This window comes from Passer domesticus, chromosome 3 (genome assembly GCF_036417665.1).
Source record: "Passer domesticus isolate bPasDom1 chromosome 3, bPasDom1.hap1, whole genome shotgun sequence".
Taxonomy (NCBI): Eukaryota; Metazoa; Chordata; class Aves; order Passeriformes; family Passeridae; genus Passer; species Passer domesticus.
This window is the reverse complement of record NC_087476.1, coordinates 114,959,938-114,972,962: the sequence shown is the minus strand read 5'-3', so window position 1 is coordinate 114,972,962 and position 13,025 is coordinate 114,959,938. Positions and strand designations below refer to the sequence as shown.

Sequence of the window (13,025 nt, the reverse complement as noted above, 5' to 3'; positions counted from 1 at the left end):
CAAGTACTCTTCACTGCTCCTGTTCCCTTTTTCCTTTGCTGAGCAGCACTGCCAAATGAAATGACCTTAATGTACTGTTTTAGCCACCATACTGCCAATGCTTGTCTCTTCCCTGTCTGTGCCCTGCATCACGTGGCTGTAACTACTGTTGAAGGCATAGGAAACACAAAATCCAGGCTGCACCCAGCCCAGGTAAGCTATTAATACTGGTAACTTTAAAACCCTCTATGCATGTTTCCTTGTGCTGATTAAACCTGTTCCAGGACACTGGGACCTCCACCATAATGCTAAAGCCATGAGGTGGACACTCCACATGAGCAATCCATATTTGCAGGAATGGCTAAGTGACAGAATCAAACTCCTGAGATAATGCTACAGCTCTGCTCTGCCCCTGAGAAGTTAACTCATGCTATCCTGGCTGAATGGCCAATGCTGTTGTATTTGGTCCACATCCTGGTCTGGGAAGACTGATGTTGTGAGGAAAGCCAATCTAATGACCTGGAGCTAGAAAATCTGGGATAGGTTTGGGCTCTCCCATGGCCTTCCACAAATTACTTTGGTTTCTGATCTTGCATAGTTAGGAACCTTCCCTGCAGTAGTGAAATAAATTTTGGATCACTGATGTTGCTGGAGTCTCAAAATATTCTTGGTGAGAAGGAGTGACAGGAATGTGCATCCTTGCTCTTCTAGCAAGGAGTTACAATGCAGCCTTGCCTCTCTTTGTCAGAGACCTGCTCCCTTAAGGTAAACTGTCCTTCATCTCAGTTTGCACAGTGGGTAGGACTTGTGCCAGTGTCTGAGGGAGTAAACAATAAAGTGAAAAATAACTTTGATGTGCGTGAATGGATGGCAGCCAGTCTGGCCTGTTTGTCTTCTTTTCTCTTCCCATACCTGAAGATTCTGACAGCTAAGTTTTGAAATTCAATCTCAGGTCTAGGCAGGTAACCCAAACCTTGCTAGCATGGTAAATGTGAATAATTCCTGATCTCCTTGGAATTTTCTAGTGGCCCTCAGTCACATTTTGAGTTCAAAGCCTAGGTGCAAACTTTTCAAGCTGCTCTCCACTTTGAAGGCTGTCTCTCAGGGAACATCTGATCATAATCTTAGCACCTCTGTGATACTGGGTTTTGCTTTTAACAGGAGTGTAATAGAAACAAGCACAACAGTGATCTCTCTGTGATATTATGGACTAATTGTGGTTTTTACTTTCTCTCAGGAGAGAATAGCAAAAAGTCATGGGTCCCAATGTGGCTTTTGCACTCCAGGCATTGTCATGTCCATGTACACATTGCTTCGGAACAACCCCGAGCCCCACATGGAGGACATTGAAGATGCTTTCCAAGGTAATATTGATTGCAGGGGTGCAATCTGTTCTGCTTTAATTACATCTGCTTCACCCAGTGGGATGAAGGTGCACCATTATTTAATGTATTTTGTTAAAAATAGCTGATGGTTGTGAGGTTAAGAAGGAGCTTTTTCACTTGGATACCAGCCAGGTGCTATGAAGTGAAGATCATAGTTCATAAGCAGGGGCAAGTGGCCTCAGTCTGGGATTAGAAGCACACTAATCTTAACAACAGACCAAAAGGTGGCCTGTCCTTGAGGGGCATGAAAGTGTCTTTGTTTATTCATTGCTGTCACAAGAGCCTGCAGAGCTGACAGAGAACATGTCCTCAAGTCAAGGACCAAGACAGCAACATGCAGTGATGGAGTGGGGCAGAATCCAAATGTGTAAATCCTGTGAGAGGCTGCTGTTGTTGCTGGGGTTAGAATCATTATTGTGCTTCCAGCAGTGATCTGAGAGGAATGATGATGCAGGAGAAAGCAATCTCTGTGTAATTCAGGAGACAGACTAGTTGGTATACTGATAAGACTCACACAATTGAGATAAATGAATACTGAATAAGACAGATTGAATTTGTGCTAAATGAATTTCAGTTTAAATTTCAACAAAAAGGAATGGTAGGGTTGCTGCAAGGTTCCTAATGAAATTTTCTTCCATTTTTTTCATTAGCTGTATCAAGATTTGACAACTTTTGTGAGAAACAATAGAATGTTTTAAAAGAAGAGGAGTTTTTAGCCAAATGACACTAAATCCTAATCCTTTTGCTCTGGCAATGCAGGGAACTTGTGTCGGTGTACAGGCTACAGACCCATTCTGGAAGGATACAGGACATTTGCTAAAGTAAGTGGCTTTAGATGATGTTTTAAAAAAACCTGGAAAGTTGGCTGTATTTCTCTCTGTTACTGAAACATATCATGAACTCAAATGGGGAGAAAGGAAATCAATACGTTCCTACAACCCAACTCCAACTCTTGACCTCTGTTTATATGATTCATGTGTTAATAATTCACATAGAGTAAACCCTTTACTCTCTCCATTTGCTGGGGACACCTTAATAAGATCCATCTGATGGTCCCTTTTTGGATCACAGGTAATCAGACTCTAACTCTTTTCTGTAAGTCTCAGAAAAACTCACCTTCTCTGCATAATACAGCTTGCAGCTGATCCTGGTGTGGACAACATGTGAAGGTGTGATGCACTGGTAGGGACATGCTGTGGAGGCATCTGCATTTTTGAAAGATCAGTTGCACAGCAAGAATTGCTCTGGAAAGAAGTTGATGTTACCATTTTATAGCTCTTGCCCAGAATTCTTCTGCTGGTTTGGCTGCAGTATGAAGCTTTGCTGTGAATTTTCACTAGTCCCTTTGTACCTGAAAGAGTGCTGGAGGCTGTGAAGAGGAGTAGATAATTATGCACTTGCCAGCCACTCATGGGTCTACACTGGTATAAAATATCAAAAGGAAAGAATGAATTATGCTCATTAATTTCATTTTATTATCCAGAACTGCCGTCAACAAATGAGAATACAAGCAGGAATGAGATCCATTACAAATGGTTGATAACCCCAGTTGATAAAAGCCTGCTTGGATTTCCATCAGGTTTTGCACAGTGTCTCATCAAAGGCTTTAAAAGACATTAGGGGTTAAGAGGGAAGATCTCTGTAGGTATGAAAGATTGGTTAAAAGGCAGTGGAGTTAAAATGGCATATTTTTGCTGTGGAGGGAGGTCACTGTTGTGGAGTTGTGTTGGGACCTGTGGTGGGAAGCAACGCTGTTGCACCTATCCCTAAACGTGGTTTAAAAGAGTGTGAGTAAGGATATGAGAAAATAAGCAAACAGATATAAAGTTTGGGCAGTGAAGGCAGGCACTGGCTTTGAGGCATTTCTGAAGGATTTTATGAACCTGATAGACTGGAGAATAGAATGGGATACTAAACAGAAAACACTGCCATGGCTCTTCCTACACTTGAGTACTCTGTGCAGTTCTGCTCCTCTCACCTCTAACAGAATATTGCAGAACAGAAGAGGATTCAGAGACCTGGAACAAGGATCACATCTGTGGCAATCTGACTTCCATACTGGGAAGCACTGAGTGCACTTCAGCATGAAAAGGAGATGCCAGGGAGAGGAAGGAACTCTACATAGCACAAACAGTGGTTTCTGTTGACCTCTGATAGTGATCAACATAATTGTGATTAGAGGTGGAATGTGAAGAGGCATCTGCTATTTCCTGCCTCTCCCAGTAAAAGATCATTTCAAGAAATGAAACTAATAGGAGTCAGATCAAAAATAAAGGCAGATGGTCTCTGTGGTGGAGTATTGGTATTGTGTTGTATGTGCTTTCAGCCTTCTCTGGGTATCTCCTCATGGCTCCAGAGCTAATTTCTTGAATGGTCAGAATAGTTCCAAACCAGAACAAAAGGTTTATCAGCACAGTGGGCATGACACTGCAGGATATTGCCTTCCATTGGCAAGAGAAACACCTATGTGGTTGGCACCTTCCTTCTGCTTTGGATATCTTTTTCAAAAGGGGATCAAACCTACTTAATTTCCTTGGAATCTGCACTTTTTTTCTCAGAACAGTTTTTGTTCTCACAGGACATGAATTGCTGTGGCAGAGTTGCCAATGGCACTGGATGCTGTCGTAGTGGGAAGGAAAATACCATGGTAAGCTGAATATTAAGACCCATAACCTCAATTTTCAATATAGCATTGAGCTTTGATGTGTTAGTCACCTCTCTGGCTCTGCTGTGGTGCAGATATTCAGAAATCTCTGAGCTGTTTTTGTTGTCTATCTCTTGGAAAATGCTGGAACTTGTACATCCCAATGAATGGCCATCATGATGTGGGTTTTAAAACAGTGATGTTCCTTCTGAGTCTACCAGGAGCAACCCTTCTGTCAAATAGCATGGTGACAACTGTAAGCAATGTGTTACCAGCTTCTGGTGCACTGAAGTCTTTCTGTGAAAACAGGTCTGAATTCCCCACTGTGATCTTTCCCAAACTTTGCCGTCCAGTGATGAATGAAGCAATTTCCTCTCTGTTCCAAAATTGTACAATTGGAATGTTTTGAAATATCTGGAGGGGAAAAAAGTTAATCACCTTGTATGTATCAGTCTAAGTACAAAACAAATGAAGGAATGGAAAGAAGAAATTGGTGCTTAAGGTAGTGTGAGTATAAAAGAAGTTTAGGAAGCAGAGAATATAATGAAATTTATTGCCAGAAATTTCCAGGGAATTTCTGGGGATTGGTTTTTAGGAAGCACCCAGTATCGCATGGAATACTCCAACAATTAAGACTACTTAGAGTCCTTTCTTTCAAGCAGTTTATTAATGAAAAATATGACTGCAAATTTCTGAAATCCGGGGAATGATAAAAGAGGAGGAGTATGTTCTGTGAAAGTTGCAATGTTCTGACTATGTTTAGAATAGCTGGAATGTGCTTTTTTCTTCTTCAGAATGGGGGCTGCTGTGGAGGAAAAGCCAATGGTCCAGGCTGCTGCATGAATGGAAAAGCAGACAGTGTGGTAAAGTGCCTCTCAACTAGTACTTTTCCCTTTATTTCTGATGTTTTAAAGTCTTAGATCTGGCTCGTTGTATGCCTAAGCCAAATGCTTTTATTTTAGCAATATCTATGCAAAGCAATTTACACTAATTTATATTTTATGATCAGAAGAGTATACCTCAGAAAAAGGTGTATTTGATGTGATTTAATATGCCAAGGTGAAAAGGATGTCACTTTTGATTGACTAAAACGTATCAGTGTGCTCAGGGTTGAGGGATCCGACAAGACATGCAGGGGAGTCAGAAGAATATAACTGGGGACCTTAAATGCTGAATCAGGTGGCATCATTTTGCTGTGTTTGCCATATTTTGCTCTATGAAATATTAACAGGGATTTGATTTGAAAGAGGAATGAGTTATGGTTATATGTGCAGAGCTTTCTCCTCAGTCATTAGCCATTTGCATTTTCTCTGTCACAGACAATGACATCCTCCAGCCTGTTCAATTCTTCTGAGTTCCAGCCACTGGATCCCACACAGGAGCCAATCTTCCCACCAGAATTAATGGTGAGTTCATTCAGAAAGAAATAGCAGTGATTTGCTGGTTTAGTTGTTCTGCACAAGGTTTGAGTGACTCTGTGCTGAGGAAATGGCGGGGCAAAAATGGCTGCGAAAGAATGAAAATGCATGGGCATGAATCCTTCCCTGTTTTATAAAACAGAAGGTGTTTGAGCCAGGGTGGTTTAGAAGAAATATGCAGGCCAGGTGCCTGCTCCGGCAGTCTGGCTTTCTTTCTGGTTCTCACCATATGTCTCTCTTCTTGGGTTGCCTTCCTTCCCAGTCACTGCCTGTCTGGGGGTGGAACAGAAGCTAAAATCCAAATGTCAATTTACTAGGTCAAATGTGAACTTCTGCATCAAATAGAGATATATCTGAGCTTGTCTCCCAAAGTTCCCTTTATAGTGTAGGAAGAGAAGTAGGAACTTGTGGTGGTTTTGTATGGGAGGCATTCATGGAAGTGATGTAAACTTTTTAGCTACTGGAAAGTTGATGTGTTTTTGTGAAAAACACATGGTAAAGATGAAAGAAACTCAGAAATTTTTTCTTTCTTTTCTGGTTGATAGAGGTAACAAGGGTTGGGTGGTTTTTGCTGTGGGTCTGGACCCTTTTTCCAGGGTGTCTTACCCCAGCTGTTTTTTGGGTAGGGGAGGAGAGGCCGCAAGGCCGATGTTGGGCCTGGCTGCCATTTCTGACATCTTGCTGCTCCTGAGCGGGGCCGAGCTGGACCTGCCCACCCTAAGAGCTGCCCTGGGCCAGGCTGGCTCAGCCAAGATTCCCCCACCGTGAATATTCACCCTCAACCACTGGGTAGGGCAGGGCAGAGGCCATCAGCCCCCCTGGCTGCAGCTCCCACCACAAGCTACCAAGCCAGGCTGAGGTCAGGTAACATCTACAAGCCCTGAATAAAATATTAACTCTTTCAATGCTTCAATCCTCCCTCGAGTGAGAGGAGGAACAAAAATGCAGACAATGTAAAGGAATTGACAGAATGACCAGGCTGGAAGAGACCTTAATGATCATAGAGTCCAACCAACAACATGAAGACACCAAAGTCAATGAAGAAGCAATTCCAGATAGGAGGAATGAGGAGATACCTTTAGTTTTAGGCTGAAATCCTCTTGTAAAGATATGAAAAAAGACTATTTTCCCCCTATAACACATGAAATTGTATTCAATTTGTAGATATTGAGCAAAGGCCTCCATACTAAAGTAAGCAAATGTTAAAATAACTGTAGTCCTATGAAAAGTTTAAACAGAGAAAGAGAAAAAAGTAACAGAGATCTTGTGCTCTTAAGAAGAAAATAATTTCAGGAATAAATAATGGCAACTTTTGACTTTAAACAACTCGTCTTCAAAACAGTACCCTATAAATTGACATGGCCCATAACACAACTGTGAGAAAAACTTGTAGAAAATGAGAAAAATTTCACAATTGCAGATTTCTCCAGGCAGTTGCTATTCATAGAGAGAACCACAAGAAAACTGTTTTCTTGTAGAGAAGTCTCCATAACATTAACAAAAAAGACTTCTCTGCCTAAGTAAACGAAAGAAAGACTATTTTAGAAGTAGTAAACTGAAATTTTAGGTTTTGTTTCTTTAAATTGTCATTGGGAAAGAAAAGATTATGGGGGGAAGAGGAGTGTCCTAAAGGTTTTATTCTAATTCTTATTACTCTTTCTTTTAGTTACTATTAATAAACTTTCCTTTTAGTGTTTTAAACCTACTTTGCCTTTCCCCTAATCTTACCTCACAAAAAAAAGGGTAGACTAATAATTAACCAACACTAAACCCACCACACTCATTAATACATTAACCATAAAATCTCAAATGAACAAAGCAAAGCCACCACAGAACTACAGGGTGTAGCTGAATATATATCTCAGACAGTTGTCTTTTCATAAAACTCCCCTCATCATAGCAGGAGTGAAAGTTGGTTGGCTCACAATGACATTAAAAGTTAGGTGAGATTAGTTTTCTCTCCATGTTTCATTCCTGTCTTTTTTGGGGATCCTCCCCCCTAAGCAATGTGTTCCAGCCAGGAATCTAATCCAGCACATGACGCATTTACAGCTTCCTTCACATTTAACAACTGAAATTCAATCATTAATTCTGCTGCTGTACCCAGCTTAAATGTGTGATGAGCTACAGTATGAGTGGGTTCTCTTAGACCATAGCATAAGATAGATTCAGCTTGAGACAGGGCTCCTCTGTTTCCTCTGCAGGATGTTCTCCTTCCCAAGGGTTGATCTCATGTTTTCTTCAGTCACTGAGTAAAGTAGTTAAATAATCTGGCCTAGCAGGTTAATTGCAGTTCATCTGTGCTAAAGACTGACATTTTTGGATTAAGATGAGAATGAAAAACCCATTGAAGCAACTGGAGCCACGGGCATGTGCCAGAGCCTTGGTCAGATGGAGCTTGCTGGCACAAATCTTGCTGTGGAGGTGTGGCAGCAGGATGTGCCTGGCAGTACCAGGAAGGGAGAACTTATGTCAGCAAGAGAGAGACTTTCATCACTGCTAGCAGAAGGATGGGGAGTGGCAAACTGCCAACAGGAGTGTGGCTATCCCAGCCCCCTGTCAGTAACTTGGCTGAGATGGAGCCCAGCGTGGCACAGGCATGGGCAGCATGTGAGCAGGGATTCTTGGCTTGATGGGGGCTGAGCTCTATCTGAATTCCCTTCTGCAGACTCAGAGTAACAAACAGCAGAAGCAGATGTGTTTCAAAGGCGAGCGTGTGATGTGGATCCAGCCCACAACTCTCAATGAACTGGTGGCACTCAAATCCCAGTACCCCAACGCCAAACTCGTTGTGGGGAACACAGAAGTGGGTAAGACAAAGAGCTCATGCTTATTATGAACTGTTGGAAAACCTTCCATATTAAGTATTTTGTGAGAACAGTGCAAATGGAAACCTCTTTTGTGTCATTGCTTTTAAAAAGCTATTTATTTTCAGATTGTATGTAGGAACATATTTTCTTCTCAGGTAGATTAATCTCGCAGTGAATGTTTTTCTCCATTTTTTGCTGTGTCAAGAGAAAAAAATACTAATCCAGATCTCCAAGCCTTTGTGCTATTTTGTGGAATTTTCAGAAGAGGGAAGTGACACAGCATGAAATATCTCTATAATCAAATGAATTCAGTTGTGAAAGCTGCATTTTGAAGGACTTTTCAGTGAGAAAACTCAAGACTTGAAATCTTACTGCCTTCTCACACCAAATAGATACTTTTGCACACATAAGTGCTGAGGAGGAGAGTTCAGACATATTTAGTAATTCTGTTGTCTTGAGAAAATGGTTCATGAAATAATTACTAAATGGTGAAGGGGTTATTGTATTAATTTTCCTTTCTTGAAGGATAATGTACAGCAGTAGCCATGTCACACAAGTACCAAACAGTGTTTTTTCATTAAGGTATCGAGATGAGGTTAAAGAACCTCCTGTATCCAGTGATAATAGCACCAGCATGGATCCCTGAAATGAATGCTGTTCAGCACACTGAAACAGGTGAGCAAAAGAGAGGCAGAACACCTGCGAGGTGAGTGGGGACTCCATGGAATAATAAAGAGGATGGGAAGGAAAATCCCCAGATTAAAGATTGTTTTCTGTATACATTATACCTTTCCCATTTTCCCACAGGAAATCATGTAAGTGATATGTAAAAAAGTGAGCTGGGGATGTTTAGCCCAGAGAAAAAGAGGTTCAGGGGTGACCTTATCACTTTCTACAACTCCCTGAAAGGAGGTTGTAGCAAGGTGGGGATCAGTCTCTTCTCCCAGGTAACAGGTGACAGGACAAGAGGAAACTGCCTCAAACTCTGCCAGGAGATATTCAGATTAACATCAGGAAGAATTTCTTCACTTGAAAGCATGGTCTAGCACTGGGCTGGGCTGCCCATGGAGGTAGTGGAGTCACCACCCCTGGAAGTGTTCAAGAAATGACTAGACTTGACTTTTGCTGCTGTGGTTTAGCTGACGTGGTGGTGTGCAGTCAGAGGCTGGACTCAGTGATCTCTGGAGGTCTTTTTCAACATTAACAATTCTATAATTCCATTGCCTTTAGCTTTGTGATGGAAATGGGTCAAATAGAAGTACCTAGGACAATTTAGTGCATGTGGCCCAGTGTCTGGTAGGATATTTAAAGTGTGGATACTGGAAAGGAGTTGGAGTTCACTTCTCAAAGGACAAACTAATACCTAAAGGAGGCAAATATTGTTAATAATACACTGATGCAAAGGGATGGTGTGTTACTGCCATGTGGGAGACAACACCAGCATGAGCTGTGGTTTAAAGGTGAATTTTGTTCCGAGGATGTGATGTTAACATGCAGTGCATTCTAAATGGTCTGGTGTAACTGAAGGTCTAATTGAACTCAGTGGCATCTAAGCTTTGCAGACACAGTAACTGTCCCTGAGTACCTCAAAATTTTGGAAAACAACATTTCCTTTGTTTGTTTACAGGGGTCACCATCGGCGCTGCCTGTACCCTGAAGTCAGTAGAGGAGGTGATGAGGAAAGCAGTGGCAGACCTTCCTCCATACAAAACAGAGATCTTCCAGGCAGTCCTGGAGCAGCTGCGCTGGTTTGCAGGGCCTCAGATCAGGAATGTTGCTGTAAGTGACTCCGGAGCACCAGGGGCTGCAGTTGAAGGCTCAGTCTGAGGAGCTGCCCAGCCTCAAGCAGTGCTGGTGTGCCCTTGGCATCCCACAGGGGAACGTTTGCAAACCTTGGGAAAGAAACCAGCACACAAAAATCAAGCCCAGAAAGTGGTGGGGTCTCAGCTGGTGTCTGTGCTGCACTGATGTCACACATCTAGCAAGTGAGGGAAACATGGCAGTTCTCCAGGTCTTCCACTGCTGTTATCACCAAGTGGGGGGAACTGGAGTGAGATTTGACTAATTGAACAAAAAAAGTATTTAGAGTGCTGGACAAGCTTCAAAGAAGCAGGTGTGTATATATTGCCATGACAACTAGGGCAGTCACAGAGTTAATGTATCAGAACTGGCAAATTTTCCTCTAGTTTTAAAGGGGAAGGTGTGTTCAAACTCCATGTGCTGTAAGAAAAAAATATCAAGCAGGCAGCTAAACCAACCTACCAAACAAGAACTTTTGTTCCACGAGACACTGTGCCATGAATTTGTTTTGCAGCCAAAACCCTTGGGTCCTGATTGTTACTGAAAATACCCTTTTTATTTTCATGGCTCCTCCCTTAATAGCAGGTACAGTGATTGAATTTTGGCATGGTTGTGCATCTGAAGTTTGAGCATAAGGTAGTCTTGATGCATTAGCAAACACTATTCTCAATCTTTTTCAGGCTAATGTTAATATTGTCTGAGACAGCATCTGATTTCATGGGGCTTGGGTTTTCCCAATTAATTAAAGGCCAAAAATTGCTTAGATTGTTAATAATTATCTGATGCATTATTTTCACTCTAGGCTATTGGTGGAAACATAATGACAGCAAGCCCAATTTCTGACTTAAATCCTGTTTTAATGGCAAGTGGCAGCAAACTGACTTTGATATCAAAAGGTAAGTTGCTTACATTTCCCTGTGGCACTGAGGGGAGTTGGGATAGTCAGCAGCCCTCTGCCATGGGTTGATAGGTCAGGCCAGAACTTGAAAGTGGAAATTAACATTATTAGTCTGAGTCTTCTGTGTTTTCACACTCTTTAAGGCAAAAGTCCTAAAGCTAGACCTAAGGCTGGCTTCCTAAAGAATTTTGAACTTCTGTGCCAGATGGAATCTCTGCTACTGTGTGTATACTTAGACACATCCTTGTGAAGAGCTGGTTAAAGATGTGTTCTAATGAAAAATAATAGGCATGAAATAGTTTCTGTCACTATCTTACTTTAATCCTTCTGGTTTAGTCAGATAAAGACTGAAACTTGGGGGGTTTTTTTCTGTGAAGAAAGCCAAGCATCTCAGTGTTTATTTGTTCTTAGGAATTTTTTTAAAAAATAGTATCCTTGAAGTAAGTGAACTGTCCAGTCAGTGGACTGGGTTTGTGTGCAGGCTATGGAAAGGAGAAAGAGGGGGATTTAATTAAAGTGTTGGAAACTGGCTCACCTGGAGGCTAAGCTTTAATTAGATAAAGAAGGAGGTCTCTTTTATCAGTTCATGTACAAAGAAAATTTAGTATGTAGTCAGAAGCAGTTATAGATTCCATAAATAACAAAAGAAATCTGAGATTTTCCTGATTTGGTGAAAGAGAGTGGAAAAATTAAATCAGATATCATATCAAGAGTGATTTGTGTGGTTTGAAGGTTTTCCACATATACTATTGCCATTCTTCATTTATTCACCATTGATGTCCCTTTGCTCTACAGAGGGCAAAAGGACAGTCACCATGGATGAGAAGTTTTTCACTGGCTACAGAAAGACAATAGTTAAGCCTGAAGAAATACTCCTCTCTGTTGAAATACCCTACAGCAAAAAGGTAAGTTTGTAAGAAAAAACTTCACTGTCTGTAGAGCTAAAATGCTGTTATTTAAATGTTGTTTTCAAAGTTAGACACCTTTTTCTTGACCAATTCCCAAATGCTTATGTGGTCCCAAGTGGACCAGGAAGCAAGTGAATTATCTGGAGAAAATTCAGCAGCACACTATTCTTCACAAGCAGGGGGAGCAGGGCTCTCTGATAAAATATGGTAAGCCCAAGAAGTTCCTAGTGCAAGGAAGAGAAATTTCACTTTATTATCTGAAGCTTTTTGAGTGCATTTGGTAATGATGAAAAGTGTCAAAATGATGTTCCCAGAGGTAGAAGTTCTTCTTGAAAAGCAGAACAGAAAAGGTTTTAGCAATTTCTGATGCAGAGTGAAGTTAATGTGCCAAAGATTCCTGCCTAATTTCCGTGAGCTGATACAGGAAATGAAATGGGGAAGAGTCAGTATGGATAAAAGGGAAGTTCAGTTTCTGCATTCTTGTCTTGCAAGATGTAAACCACAAGAACTGGCTATTAGGGCATTTTGGCTATGTGGGCTGCCAATGAGGCTGCACAACTTGCTTTGAAGGGAGCAATGAGTGCTTCTTGGCAGTAGCAGCATAAACCACAACTGATTCAGTGTTTAAGTAAAACTCTGCTTTTTTCCTTTAGGCCTGAGAACATCAGAATGTGATTTTATGCTTGTGAAGGTGTTTACCTTCTTAGGGCTTGTGGCTCCTAGTCATAAGATGCAAGGATTTGCAGTATGGTGATGCATTTTCTTTATAAATAGAAAACACTGATTTACTTAAAGTGCCATTGTATTATGGGAGAGGACTAATAAATCCCTTGTCTATCCTCTCAAATTTTTCTATTTAACTACTAAAGGAACAAAATTATTTTATTTATGGTGTTTTTTTCATCTATTTCTGGGCAATCCTTTGGTCTTGTGATAAAAGCATCACTTTTTGCCAAAATGAAAAACATGGTTGAAGTTGCCAATGGAAAACACTGTATTCCTCCACCCATATGGCAGTTTCATGGCAATTTCACAAAACAAACAAATGTTTACAAGCAGGGGCAGTGACTTCAGCCCTATGCAGCTTATTGATCTGAAAAACTAAACCAACTTCTGAACTCTGAACTTCATGGTTTCTTAGCTGATCTTTGCTCACAAATGAGGCCGAAGTTCTTCAGGGCAT

At 41.3% G+C, this 13,025-nt stretch overlaps 1 protein-coding gene across 6 annotated transcripts in view; it reads left to right on the top strand.

Moving 5' to 3' along the window:
• Positions 1 to 13,025, top strand: part of XDH (xanthine dehydrogenase) — a 70,369-nt gene that overhangs the window by 32,747 nt on the left and 24,597 nt on the right. For all 6 annotated transcript variants that reach the window (XM_064415346.1, XM_064415347.1, XM_064415345.1 and 3 more), the window contains 11 exons: positions 84 to 192; positions 1,217 to 1,343; positions 2,124 to 2,185; positions 3,943 to 4,011; positions 4,803 to 4,871; positions 5,328 to 5,414; positions 8,095 to 8,236; positions 8,819 to 8,911; positions 9,864 to 10,015; positions 10,839 to 10,932; positions 11,730 to 11,839. In XM_064415346.1, the coding sequence (XP_064271416.1) occupies positions 84 to 192; positions 1,217 to 1,343; positions 2,124 to 2,185; positions 3,943 to 4,011; positions 4,803 to 4,871; positions 5,328 to 5,414; positions 8,095 to 8,236; positions 8,819 to 8,911; positions 9,864 to 10,015; positions 10,839 to 10,932; positions 11,730 to 11,839 (1,114 nt within the window). The remainder of the gene's footprint in view (positions 1 to 83; positions 193 to 1,216; positions 1,344 to 2,123; positions 2,186 to 3,942; positions 4,012 to 4,802; positions 4,872 to 5,327; positions 5,415 to 8,094; positions 8,237 to 8,818; positions 8,912 to 9,863; positions 10,016 to 10,838; positions 10,933 to 11,729; positions 11,840 to 13,025) is intronic.